The sequence below is a fragment of the Vitis vinifera genome, chromosome 8 (genome assembly GCF_030704535.1).
Source record: "Vitis vinifera cultivar Pinot Noir 40024 chromosome 8, ASM3070453v1".
NCBI classification, from domain to species: domain Eukaryota; kingdom Viridiplantae; phylum Streptophyta; class Magnoliopsida; order Vitales; family Vitaceae; genus Vitis; species Vitis vinifera.
Genome location: NC_081812.1, coordinates 11,611,067 through 11,626,392, shown reverse-complemented (window position 1 = coordinate 11,626,392; position 15,326 = coordinate 11,611,067). Strand labels below are relative to the sequence as shown.

Genomic DNA, 15,326 nt, shown 5'->3' with positions numbered 1-15,326 from the left:
TGAACCCAACTTCAATGGCTGCTACATGAATGGTTGAAGCCAATATTGACCCAAATGTATGCAAAAAATTATTTTTAAGAGAAACTATGCATATGGGTGGGGACATGAATATGATATAATAATATCACATGGGTTGGACATACGCTCCTATGTATTGTTTCTATTATCCCCCTAGTGAATATGAACCTAAAAAATAAGAGCAAAATCACATTCCACACTAGAAGTAACTAAATTCTCAAAAGCATACATGTTCTTTCAAGTTACCAATGCCCACAAGCTAGATTAATTTTTTCTTTTCAACCATTAATAGAGTGGCTTGTACAACTCTCCAATTCACAATAATGTCATTTTTTTTCTCTTCAATGTGGACCTCACTTAAAAGTAGGTTTCTTGTGGCACTCTTTGCCCTTCCCAAACCCTTTTCTTTTGTTAAAGGTTTTTTATTTGCAAATTTAGGTGTGCTTGCTTACCTACATTTTATTTCGTCCGAATGTTTGGATTTCCGGCCTATGTTAGAGAATAGAGAGAACTTTTCTATTTTGGTCCTTTGGATGGTTCACATAAGATGGTACATTGTGGGCCTTCTCATTTCGTATGATACAAGCTGCGAGTTTGGGCCCATGGACAATTTTGGATCAAATAGGGCCAGCACGTTAATGGGTTGTTGTAGTTGTTGGGCCTCTTTTTTAAAATATTTTGCCTAATATGTACTTGACCCATAATTAATACAGAATGGTTTATGACAATTGACAACATATCAGCACATGAATTAGAGGTCTTCAATCTTAATAGGAAACTATTAGGAAAAAGAATATTGAAATTTCCAAAATTAACAAGGAGATGGTACTTGTTTGAACTAAAATCTGGTACATTGACGGTTGGCAAGACCAAACTTGAAATTAATGCCTTCAAATGGATCATGCTAAACTAAAATCTGGTACATTGACGGTTGGCAAGACCAAACTTGAAATTAATGCCTTCAAATGGATCATGCTGTTGTAGCATGAATATAATGCCGCAATTTCTTATTTTGGAATACATTTATTAGAAGCATTTTTACCAGAAATTAGTTAGAGTGCATTTGATAGTGATTCCAAAAAATATTTCTAATATTTCTAACACTTAAATAATAAAAAATTTTAAGTATTAGAAATATTAAAAACATTTCCTAAAATCACTATACCAAATAGAAGTATCTTTATCTAAACTAAAAAAGTGTTTTCTATAATGGGTCTCGTCCATGTGTACATAAGGGGGATAAGGCAGGCCTGCTAGCAAGTGGGCTATTGACAAGGCCCTTTTCACTTCAAGTGACTTAAAATAGTTGTTCAATTCAATATCATTCACACTAATCACATGCCATTTTCTAATAAGAAAATTATAATGTTTTGAATTTTTATTGAAGTTTTTTGAAGTTTTTCATGTCATAAAGTAAGTGTCAAACCATTCAACTTACTAAAATAATAAAAGTATCTATTTTTTGTTGTTTGTATTGATTTTTATAAACTCTTTTTAATAAGTTTATTTTTAAAGGAAAAATTATTATAAAAAAGTTTTTTCATATGAGATATAGAGAAAAAATAAACTTTTCATTGGATTAAATACCAGTTGTGGAGGAAAAACAAACTTTTCATTGGATTAAATACCAGTTGTGGGATGTCCCTTTCCAATTTAGGCACTTTGCTCATCCAAGATGAGTGTATAACCCACTTCGATCGTTCTATTCAAACCAAAATAAGATCCGTTTGACACTAAAAGTGAGAGGGTTCCTTACCTCCACAAGGTCAAACCAAGACAAGTCTTCTCTACTTCTTGTGTCCAAATAATTCTTCAATGCGTAGACTTCATTTGTGGAGCCCCAAAATTAATTTCTAAGTACTTATGTATATTTTAACTTTACAAATGTGACCTAAGGTCTTAAATGATTCGGATTTGATAAGTACAAAAATAAACATCAGCGACACCGACTTTAGGATACCATTTCCAAATATGGTCACGGACTAGGAAAAGGCCAAGCAAGTGGGTCTTGAGTGACTCAATCTTTTCTAATGAGTTCAACTTCCATAATTCGCATATATATTCGAGTGTATGCACGCTTACAACAGTCTTTACCTCCTCCTCGTCTCAAAGAGCCTGAAAAAAAATGTATTTTCGCCACATCCTCTGCCTCTCCCGCCCCAACGAGCCTAAAAATGAACAACCAGCAGCCACCCTCCACCTCTCCCATTCCCAAGAGACCAAGAAAACAATGTCCATTCTGTTTTTGCCCCTTAAAGGGCCTCAAACAACAAACACTTATATTATATTCTGCAAGACCCCCTCTCTACCTCTGCATGCATCCATGTTTCAACTCTGAAAATTATTATCAAGCTCGATCAATCAATTAAGCTTTGAATAAATGCACCACTAATTCTATATATTATATTATATATTCTCATAAAATGGTCCTGCCCACTGCCCAGACAGTGTCTTCTTCCCCCCTGGATTTCCAATTATTGGTTCTTCAAATTTCAAGAGTATGATGACCCATCGCCCTCATACATATGGCTGTTGTCCTCCATTCATGTGCACACAAAAATCGCCCAAATGTTTATTTTTCTTCATCACCCAAAACAAGCAAGACCACACACGCCTGGATCTCCACCAGGAATTGCCAACAAAATAATGCCCAAGATGGGACCTCTCCCTTTCATCCACTCACAATCCCCCTGAAACGCGCCTCACTTTTTTTTCTACCTAATTGTCAACACCCCATTTCTCCAGCTTTTTCAATCTGCCACCACTCTATTCCCTTTTCTTTACAAAGTTTTTGTTTTTTCCTTTCTTAAAACTTAATGTTTAAGATATTAATTAAAACTTATTATTTAATTATTACTTAAATAATAAGATTATTTAATAAAATTAAATTAAAATTTATTCTAAATCATCAAATTAACATATTTATTCTCACAAATTATAATTAGAATAAAAAAATTAATTGAATAATAATAAATAAAAAAAGAACTAGAGCAACTACAAATAAAAAAAATAAAATAAAAATATGATTTTAAAATAAATAAATTATTTTTATTTATTATTTAAAATTATTTTTTTTCTTTTAAGTTATACATTAAACTATTTTATCAAACATATTTAATTTATTTAATAATTTAAATTAAATTATTAAGTCCACTTATTCAAGAACATTTAGCAATCACGTGGCCAAAGGCATCGGAATATTTAAAAAATTATTGAGCGAAAAATATATATATATAAAAAAAAGACACATTTTAATTTAATAAAGAAGTGTAGTAATAATTGCATGTTAAATAATAAAACAGTGACATCATGCTAAAGTTTTGAATGCTCCAAATGGAGGGTTGTGGGTGGCCAACTGATTAAGTCGTGAATTTGAGAAGCTCAATTATTTTGAACGTAAAATAAATTTTTAAAAAAATTAAAAAAAAACAGATCCCAGGCGGCATCTTACGTGGATACAATAATAGCAAGACTGAACTTTTATTGTAGCATGATTCGACATTTTATGAGACGTACTTGAATCAAGCGAAGAGGGTGGATTTTGCACCAAAATGTAACGTTTTCTAATTTTTATATGACCTGGAGATGACTTTGTGGTTAACCACCCACATATTTTATTATATTTGGGTCACCCGTCCAAATCAATGAGGTGGCGTCTGCCATTTCCTCACAATTTTTTTTTAAACAAAAGGGAGTAAAAATGGGTTACACTTCATTCAAATTGGACCCAAATATTTATTAAAAGGATGGAATTTACTGACAATGATGGTACTGATCAGAAAGAGTAAAATATTGTGTCACTTTTCGAAAGTGGAAATTGACCTCTCAATCATTTTGGAATCGATGCATCCATCAGAGTCCGATCATATCCATCGTGTTTTTGATAAAAAACTGTTTCTTTTTTTTTTTAAGCGGGGTAACCATTTTTTACAACTGTTTTTCAGAGTAAAAAAATTAATATATATTACCAAGCTATTTTTCATTTTTATTTTTAAGAATAAAAAATAAAATATTTTTAAAAATATTTTTATTATTTCTCTTCATTTTAAAAAAAAATTATTTCAAAAAATAATTATACAAATATATAAAATAATTCCGTAGATATAAAAATTATTTTAGAAATATATTTAAAAATATTAAAAACAAGTTTAAAATATTTTAAATTATTAAATGAATATTTATTCCATAAAAAATTAATATATATTACCAAGCTATTTTTCATTTTTATTTTTAAGAATAAAAAATAAAATATTTTTAAAAATATTTTTATTATTTCTCTTCATTTTTAAAAAAAAATTATTTCAAAAAATAATTATACAAATATATAAAATAATTCCGTAGATATAAAAATTATTTTAGAAATATATTTAAAAATATTAAAAACAAGTTTAAAATATTTTAAATTTTTAAATGAATATTTATTCCATAAAAATCAAAAAATAATTTTTAAAAACTATTTTTCAGAGTTATTTTAAAAAATAGTTATTAAATTAGTCCTAAGTATTTAATAATATTTAAAAATATTTTTAAAAAACTGATTAGTAGAAAACCATTTATAATATTTTTTGAAAAGACAAGTGATCCTTTTAAAAATATTTTAAATAAAAATAATATCAAAAGCACTCTAAGAACTTATTTCACAATGATTTTAAAAAATACTTTTATTTATTCTACCACTTTAAAAAATAAATAAACATTTTTAAGTGAGAGAAAGTTTAAAAACGTTTATCAGAATAATGAATATTTTAGGATAATGTCAAATGTTTGTTTGTGAATAAAAATAATTCTATTTATTTTTATTTTTGTTAATTTATACAGAGGAAATTAGATGGATGTTTGCTTAATCCAAAAGTATTCTTTTCATGGCGACAAGAGAATCAAAATCATCCACACCTGGAAATTGATATGGATATGCTTCATTAAATTAGCAAGCAAAAGACCGCTGGCGTGTGGATAAGGATGAAAAGGTTCTCCACTTTTCACGGATAACCCCTCAAATCTGACGAATCAAACATGGTGCAGTTGAAAAACCCAATTCCAACACGCTGGGAAGAGGATAGACGAAATCAAGATGAAATCATCCAAATCCAATATTAAATAACCCATAAAGCGACCAGTTGGTCAGGAAAATCCACGCCAAGGTTGGAGAATATAAAGCGTATATTTTTAAATATATATATATATATATATATATATATATATAAATATATGTCATTTAATTACTCACAAGACGGTAGAAATGACAATAAAATTGTAGATAATATCATAAATTTTTTTTGGAGAAAATTAGAAGAATGATAAGTGGTGATTGTCCGTATGTCAAAAAGAAAATTTCTTGTTAATTAATTTTTTTCATTATCCAATTAGAATAAGGTCCATGTAATATGGCCAACTTAGGAAAATGTAATTAAATCTTTTATTTTTTTTCACATAAATATGCATAATTATTTTAATTTAAGGTTATTCAAACTTTGGGAATAAAATATAATTAACTCCATTTCATTTGGAGTAGAAAATATGTACACATGCTAAACTATTGCTGTCCAATTTGTATATTGTTTCCATTGTAGAGGGGTTTATTAAAAAATGAAAAAGAAAAGGAAAGGGAGAGTCATGGTTCAACCTCCTATTCAGCTTTTTGTAAAAGTGAAACAATTGAAAAAATATATATTAAAATATCGTTCTTCCAAAAATATTTCTAAACTTACTATTATTTGGAAGAACTGAATTTAGCGAAAATAGTTAAAACAAAAATCAATTTATCTAGTGTCATCACTATCGCTAGGTTGATGTTGATCGAAGTTTCATGTGGTGACACCAATGAATGACTATAGCATGAGGGCACCATGCAATGTTCAAGACAAGGTGATGAACAAGGAAGCCCACAATGTTCAAGTCATGGTTCAACCTCCTATTCAGTTTTTTGTAAAAGTGAAACAATTGAAAATATATATATTAAAATATCATTCTTCCAAAAATATTTCTAAACTTACTATCATTTGAAACAATTGAATTTAGTGAAAATAGTTAAAACAAAAATCAATTTACCTAGTGTCACCACCATCGCTAGGTTGATGTTGATCAAAGTCTTATGTGGTGACACCTTACACCAATGAATGATTATAGCATAAGGGCACCATGCAATGTTCAAGACAAGGTGACCAGCAAGGAGGCCCACAATGTTCAAGTCATGGTTCAACCTCCTATTCAGCTTTTTGTAAAAGTGAAACAATTGAAAATATATATATATATTAAAATATCATTCTTCCAAAAATATTTCTAAACTTACTATCATTTGGAACAATTGAATTTAGTGAAAATAGTTAAAACAAAAATCAATTTACCTAGTGTCACCACCATCGCTAGGTTGATGTTGATCAAAGTCTTGTGTGGTGACACCTTACACCAATGAATGACTTTAGCATGAGGGCACCATGCAATGTTCAAGACAAGGTGACGAGCAAGGAGGCCCACAATGTTCAAGTCATGGTTCAACCTCCTATTCAGCTTTTTGTAAAAGTGAAACAATTGAAAATATATATATATATATTAAAATATCATTCTTCCAAAAATATTTCTAAACTTACTATCATTTGGAACAACTGAATTTAGTGAAAATAATTAAAACAAAAATCAATTTACCTAGTGTCACCACCATCACTAGGTTGATGTTGATCAAAGTCTTATGTGGTGACACCTTACACCAATGAATGACTATAGCATGAGTGCACCATGCAATGTTCAAGACAAAGTGACGAGCAAGGAGGCTTACAAGGTTGAGCAACATGTTAGTGGAAAGGGAACATTGCTATGAGTGGTATGTGATGAATTGAAAATGGTGACATATAATGGTAACACCCATGCAAGGGACCATGTGGGTGGCTTGGCGCAATGAGGTAAGATTTTTCTTTTATAGGGCATGCTTTGAAAATGAGTTTCCAAGAGAAAAAAATATTCTTTCAACTTTTTTTAATATTAGAAAATTAAATATGTCTATAAAAGCACTTATAATGTTTCCTTTTATAAAAAAGAAAACTACCTTAAATGTTTTTAGGGAAAAACGTAAGTCGTTGAGGGGTGTTGATGGAACATAACTGGCAATAATAATGTTAACTTAAAAAGCACATGTAATATCTCACATCAGATAAGGGAGAAAGTTTATTGCATTATATAAGTGTGGGTTCATTTTAATCATATAGATGTATTTTAACGTCATGAAAGCCCTTTAACCCCATAATGGACAATGTCCATACAATTCAGAGTGGGTCAATACAAATGATATAAAAATCAATCCTTAACCCAATATAAAGGTTTGTTTAGTCCTGTGAGGGGTGTCTATATATTTGGTCTCGCAATCCTGTGAAACACAACAAAGACATTGTGTTTACATAGATGACATAATATAAGTGTGGGCTTTTTTTAACCATGTAAATGCATTTTAAAGTCATGAGAGTCTCTTGAGTACAAAGCAGACAATATATATACAGTTGAGAGTAGGTATTGTGTTTGCATAGAGGACACAATATAAGTGTAGACTCTTCTTAACCATGTAAATACATTTTAAAGTCATGAGAGCCCCTTGAATATAAAGTGAACATTATCTATATAGTTGGGAGTAGGTTGTTACAGCACAACATGAAGCTTTGGACATGAAAAAGATGTGATAGTAATCCTTACTAGCATATACACATGAGTACAATGTCATATGGCATGATTGTAGCATATGACATGAGATAAGTATGCCTCAGATGGAATGAATGAACAAGATTGGCACGCATGAACCAACAACCCAATGGATGCAAGCCATTGTCTAATAGGAGGGCTTAGCACATAAAAGCAACATTGCATCAAGGACTTGTGCTTAGAAAGGGTTTGGAACGCATGGGACCACCTACATACACTAATAGGCTCTATAACACATAAAGGCTAAACATGATGTAATACTTCACATTGGTGAGAGTCCTAGAAACACTAAGACATGATACTTAGAAACACAAGGGAGTGACACATTGAATTTAAGAAAAGCCCAAGGAAGGTGTTATAACACATCAAGAAGACAACACTTAGCATGAGATTTTGCAAAGCATTTGACATAGAATCAATGATGGGTTGAGATGCTTACTAGACACGTAGAACAAGCTAAGCAAATTTCTACACAAATGATATAGGTGACATCAGATGGTGTAATTAGACCTATGTGTTGGTGGACGACAAACAATATCTTTCTTCGAATAGTGGTTTCCATTTAGTTATTAAATAAACCTACAAAAAAAGGAGTGGTCGAATGGTCGTCTAAGCACACCCCTCCAATAACTAAGTTAGCTTGGGGGATTTCAGGCAAAGTTTTAGCATGAGTTAGAGTGTGTACCTTTCCTCTAGTATCTTGATGTGCTTTCATAGTGGAAGGGTCTTGTAACATTGTTTATGCCCTAATGATTAACATTTGTTGTAGCTTCAATGCATATTAATGCATAACGGTCAACTATTTAGCCATCATAAACGACTAGCTATTTATGTTATGCAACGATTGCCTATGTTGGGAAACGTATAGCAATTACATCTATGACCTTGCTACTCATAAGGTAATTAATGGATTCTAGTCAAGTTCTATACTGGACAAATGAACACACATCTCGATGAGATTAATCGGCCTCTAAGGCCCACACTATGTAGGTGGTATAGTAAAAGAGTGCTATTGAAAATGGAATAGCTATCATGAGCAATGCAACTACTATGATAAATGGCATTAGCAAAGGCAAGTAATGTAACTAGTGGGCAAGTAGCACTAGTTTAAGTTATGAGAAGATCCACTAGCTATATATGAGCGGGCTAAGTGAGTCCATTCCTAAAACATGGTTAACGCTTGATATGTATAAGTAGAGTCTCATGCTAAGTTTCTCTCCATGAGCTCCTTAAAAAAAGTTGTGGTAGTCTTGTTTCAACAAAAATGTTAATTGTTTCCCATGTTTACTATAAAGTTAATACAATTTGGGGCGTTTCCCTTATAATATCTTTCTTATGTGCTTTTGCTTTAGTCTTGTGAGCTTTTTGCTCACACAACACAAAAGTTTTGAGAGATAAACTTTATGTTTTTGACACCTCTAATTTTACAAGGTCATTCAAATACCTACTTTCAATTGATTATTATGAGCTAACTCTATGGAATCCAAGATACATCTCCAACCTAATGGTCTAACATACCAAAACCCAAATGAACTTTAAAAGCGAAATCTTACATAAAGAATTAGGGTCATGAGCAAGTTATAAATCAAGCTCTATTAGAAATTTGAATTTAATATAAGGATAAGACCCTCTACCTAACACACATATGATCATTTTAAATATATTTTATGAGCATGATTAAATGTTTATTTACTTGTGCTTTTAAAATTGAATTTGAACGAAATTATTGTTGAAAGTAATTTCTTGTTGTGTTTTTATCAAACATTAGAGGAGAAAATTGAATTTATGAAGAATTACTTGTATCATCTACTTCAAGTTTGGTTTACAGCTACAGGTTTGCAGAATTTACAGTGGAGGTGCCATGTGATGCCACCTGGTCCATGGCTTGAATCACATTCTATCCATAATCTCTAAGACCGTAACCACAAAAATAATAATAATAATAATAATAACAACGACAACATTGAAAGAACTTCATTGAATAAGTCTTTTGAATCACTTTGTTTTTTTCCTTTGTGTTTTAGGTGTCCTCATCGGAATATCATTATGGTTTGGGAAAATAATAAACAGGTTGGGGAAGGATTTGAAAAAAAAATTTTCAATCTCGTACAGCTTTGAATATTATTCATTCCTACCGTTTGCTCATATAATTAATAAAAATTAATTTAATTTAATTTTTCATTTTTGATTTTTTAAACACATAAAAGAAAATTTTAAAAAGCACATCATGATACAAATTTATAATATTTATTTATTTATAAACTATATTAATTTTTTAAATTATAAAATATAATGTATATTTTTTAAAAAAATTAAAAGGGGAAGGTGGGTGGCATGAGAAATACTCCTTTCGAATGGAGTCTAAATACATGATTGGAATGGGATAAAGCGTGCGTTCTTTTCTTTAGGAACGGGTTGGAATTTTGTCTAAATACATAATTATGTCTAAATAATTAAAGAGTGATTGGGGTGGGGCAACCCATGTTGACGTTGCCATCCCTAATCTCACTTGTACGAGTTTGCTTTTCTTTTTTGTTTTGATTGACACAGAGGAGGGAAGTTACATAGGTGGGGTATTTTTTCTGTTAAGGATTCAAAATCAACCTGTTTTGGTAATTATTTTTTAGCATAATTTTATATTTTATAAAATAAAAAAATAAAAAATATGTTAAATAATTAAAAATTATTTTTATTTTGTGATGTCCCACGATAGAGGAGCAAGTTTCTATCACTATATATGTAGAGACTCCTCTTAATTAAATAGACGTGTTTTAAAACCGTGAGAGCTCCTCTTGGACCCAAAACGGACAATATCTACATAATTATTTTCTGTTATTTTTATTTATTTTTTAAATATTAATTTAAAAAATAAAAATACAAATGAAATAATTAAAAATAAATTTTAGATATAAAAATTATATTTTAAATATATTAAAAATATTTTAAATTTTTAAACAAAATTTTATGTTATAAAACATTAAACAAGAATTTTTTTAAAAATTATTTTTTAAAACTATTTCAAAAAATAATTACCAAACAACTGCTTAGTTTTTTGGCTTTATCTGGATGGTGCAATCGGAGTATTCTTGGCCTTTTGGGTTTTGGAGTTTGAGGAATTGGGATTTCTGAGCTGTGTAACTGTGTTTTTCCTTTTGCATTGATTTGGGTTCTGTGGTTGTGGATGGGTTATTCATGTATTCTGTTTGGGCATGAAAGAAAAGTGGGGGAATTGAGGAGGTGGAAGGACTTATCCGGAAAGGAAAAAAAAAAGGTTGATAACCAAATTAGTAGAATTAGCACTATTGTCTTTTGAGTATTTTTTTTTTTAAATACGAATTTAGATGATGTTTGTTTTTTGACTTTTTATTTAAAGTTATTTATTTTTAAAATTTAGGTTGGTTGTTTTTATTTTTTATGATTTATTATAAATTTTTTATTAAATAGAAAAAATTAAAATATATAACTTTTTTAAAATAAAAATATATATATTAAATTTTTTTATTTTTTAATATTTAATAAAAATAAAATATTATAAAAATAAATAACTTAATATTTAATGCTATTAATCATTAAAATTTTATTTAAAATTAATTGTTTTGATACTTTAAATGATGAAAAAAGTCTCGAATATTTTTTGGAAAAAGAAAATTTCCTTAATTCAGTCATAAAAGCTGCAGAGCCACCTGTTCAAGAACATGGACCATGTCAGTTTCCACTTAGAGCATAGAAACAGTATCGATCTGAATAATTTAATGAAATGGGATATGCAGAAGAAAAGATGCATGTCACAGCTCCATTCGATCTAATGAAATAAAACGGATCCCACTCAATTATTGCATCTGAAGTCTAAACAGATTGCATCCGATTTTCGCGTATATTTTAAGTCTCGAGAAATACTAAAATATTAGATATTGTCCATTCGATCCGGATTCTGGACATTCTAAGTATTTTTTTGCTTCTCTTTCCACATTCCGAGGGCGTGGAGTGGGTTTCTTGAATCTAACTGACAGAGGCTAAGAAAATTCCATATCTTGATTCTTCATCATTCGTTTCTCTAATCTAATATTTAAATTATTTCGAAGAGCTTCAAATCGGTAAAGAGATTTTAGCATTATTTGGAACAGCACAAGATGGATGGAAATGGAATGCCTTCACCATGAGCAAGGTTAGGTAGGAGGTAAAAACTAAAAAGGAGAGAGAGGAGGAGTAGGACCACTTCAGGAAGATGGGTCGGCGTGGAGGAGAGGGAACAGTGATGTTGAATGGCGCTAGCGGCTGGCTACGGCCATTTACAAAACTGCACATGACTGAATTCTAATTCTAAAGAGGTATTTAAGACGGAGTGAGAACGGGTCACATAGAACCTGCTTTCACGGTTATTATTGCGATGCAAGTTGACGCTTCATTTCACATCCTCATCCTATACACCCCCTTGTCTCCTTCCTTCATTACGCATGCACTGACGATTTTGCCCTCTACTTTTTTTTCTTTCTTTTACTTTATTTTTACCGTCCTTGGTCAACGAAATTTTATGCTTATCGATGGGCGTGATTATCAGGGAATATGGGAAGAAAACCAATGATTAGGAGAAAAGGCAAGACGTTGAAGGAGAGGGGTAATAAAGGAATTAACAATAATTTAATAGAAAGGCTTTGATTTAGGAGGAATGTGGGTCAAAGGAAGCAAATTATGCAACCCAAGTTAAAACGTTCGGAGGAAGCTAGAGATAGAGCCTTAACCATAGGTCACTTTTTCCCTCAAAAAAGGAATAAGGAATATGCCAGATTTTCTCCTTTGTCTAAATGACAGGAAAAAGACAAAAGGGATGAGAAAAAGAAAAGTTAGATTATTTGAAATAAAATTACAGAAATAAATCAGCCGAGATTTTTGTAGTTGAAGATATAAAATTGATAATTCATGTAAAATGGTATTTATTAAAAGGGAGATGAAATAAAAAGCATGTGGGATGCAGGTAACGAGACGGAAAGAGGCGGAAGATATGAGAGGGACCCATGAAGCAACAACGACCATATTACTTCTACGGAAAATGTTGCTGAACACGTGGATGGTCGCAACGTCGCGTTTAACCGAGTGAAGAACATATAAAAAGCCCCAAAAGGATGACGTAATGGTGTTAGAATCAGGACATATTTTCCTTTAAAGCCATGGTTTTCACATTATAATTTTAAAAATAAATTAATAAAAGGCTGTGTGTTACCTGTATGAGCAGTGAGCACCACCGGTCCACCACATCAAGGCGCTTTGTTTCATTCCAGCTCTAGAAAAACCTCCACCCGTTGCCTTCCTCGCTTTCTTATATTCATCATTTTCAGCCCTGTTTGTTTCTCGAGAGTTGATAAGATTAAGGATAAGGTAAGAAAAACCCAAAGCGGTTGATGTTGTAGCTCTGGATTGAATTTTGATGCCAACGAGAGCGGTTTCTGATATAACGGGAGGTTCCTTCTCCGGAAATTGTGGTTTCAGAGATGGAGAACGATACTGGAGATGCTGATCCGGCGAACGAAGATATTCAGCCGGAGATAACTTTGTTCGGAAAGTACGCGGTTGGAAAGTTGCTCGGCTATGGAGCCTTCGCGAAGGTCTACCACGCAAGGAACATCCGAACGGGCCAAAGCGTGGCGATCAAGGCGGTGAGCAAGAAAAAGGTGATGAAAGGAGGATTGACGGCCCATGTGAAGCGGGAGATTTCTATCATGCGCCGGCTACGGCATCCTCACATCGTTAAGCTGTATGAGGTCTTGGCGACGAAAACGAAGATCTACTTCGTGATGGAGTACGCCAAAGGTGGTGAGCTCTTTACAAAAATAGCCAAGGGGCGGTTCAGCGAAGACCTCAGTCGCCGGTATTTTCAGCAGCTGATCTCCGCCATTGGATATTGCCACTCCCGAGGCGTTTTCCACCGCGATTTGAAGCCGGAGAACCTTCTTCTCGACGAGAATTGGAACCTTAAAGTCTCCGATTTCGGTCTCAGCGCCGTGAAGGATCAGATCCGGGCCGATGGTCTCCTACACACTCTCTGCGGTACCCCGGCGTATGTGGCGCCGGAGATTCTAGCGAAGAAAGGTTACGATGGTACCAAGGTGGATATCTGGACTTGCGGCATCATTCTCTATGTATTGAACGCCGGTTATCTTCCGTTCAACGATCCAAACCTCATGGGAATGTACCGGAAGATCTATAAAGGCGAGTTTCGGTGTCCGAAATGGACTTCTCCTGATATGCGACGCCTTCTATCACGCCTTCTCGATACGAATCCAGAGACGAGAATCACTGTCGATGAGATCATCCGTGACCCTTGGTTCCAAAAGGGTTACAAGGAAATTAAATTCCACGTGGAAGATTTTGATTTCAAGGATCACGACGACGACGACGACAACGCCGAGTACATGAACGCGTTCCACATTATCTCATTCTCGTCCGGTTTCGAATTCTCCAGTATGTTGAACGATTCCGGCATTTCGGTGGCCGGTGAAAGATTCGTATCGGCCGAGTCACCGGAGAAAATAATAGAAAAGGTCGAGGACGTGGCAAAAAAGGAGAACGTAACAGTGACGAGAAAGGAAAATTGGGGAGTGATGTTGGAGGGACAAAACGGTAATTTCGCCTTGATAATGGAGATATATCGGTTGACGGAGAAGCTGGTCCTGGTAGAGGTGAGGAAGAAAGAGGTGGACGCTGGACTAGGACCTGGCAAAGAAATCTGGCGAGACACACTCCGGCCGCAGCTCAGCGAACTGATTTATCAACCGGAGGAGCCGAGCACCGAGAGCTGAAAGGGCTGCCCTCCAGCCAGGTTGAAGATTCAGGAATCAAAAGCAGTCCCCTGTCGCAGGTTCCTGGAACTGTATTTTCTATTCTTCAATATTTTAGTTGAATAATGGAGAGCGAGAAAAAAAAACCTCCCCCGTCATTCTTCCTTCTTTTTTTTTTTTCTCTCCGGAATTTGATTTTTTTTCATATAGATTTTTGTTCTTTATTATGTTTTTCAAACATGGTTAAAATGGAGCTACATGTGATATTCTGTAAAGTAGAAACCCAATTGTAGATACTATATATACAAGCTATTTTTATTTTAGTTCCCTCTTTGCCCTTTCATTTTTCTCTTTTTTCCCCTTTGTTTTTCCGAAAAAAAGGTGACACATCGATGGCGTGGAGCCGTTTTGTTTAATAATATGCCACGGTCAGATATTTACCGTAGGCTAAAATTTATTTATTATTAAAAAATATATTTCACTTAAAATTTCAAATAATCTTTTAATATATTTCTTAATTATTTTTAATACATTTCTGATTTTTTATTTTTAAGAGATAAAAACTGATAATAATTCTTACCAAATCGATGCCCTCTTATTATCTAGTTTTAGATTTGTTTGTTTTGTTTTGTTGTCTAAGGACTTTATAAGAACATGAATTTTGATAAATATACTTTTCTTTCTAATGCAAACTTTAAATTCTTTGATTTCTTTCTATGAAAGGAACTAAAATATGACTTGTTAAGTAATAAAACAAATTTTTTATTTTTAAAATAATGTTGTTAGGCAACAACAACGCTTTTCAAAAGGAAAAAAAACTCATTCAAATAAATAAAGTGAATTTGCTTTCAA

At 32.5% G+C, this 15,326-nt stretch overlaps 1 protein-coding gene across 1 annotated transcript; it reads left to right on the top strand.

Annotated features, from left to right (window-relative positions):
• Positions 1-12,865: 12,865 nt before the first annotated feature.
• CIPK08 (CBL-interacting protein kinase 08) lies at positions 12,866-14,797 on the top strand. The gene has a single exon (NM_001281109.2). The coding sequence runs from the start codon at positions 13,188-13,190 to the stop codon at positions 14,493-14,495; it is 1,308 nt and encodes a 435-aa protein (NP_001268038.2). The 5' UTR covers positions 12,866-13,187; the 3' UTR covers positions 14,496-14,797.
• Positions 14,798-15,326: the final 529 nt, after the last annotated feature.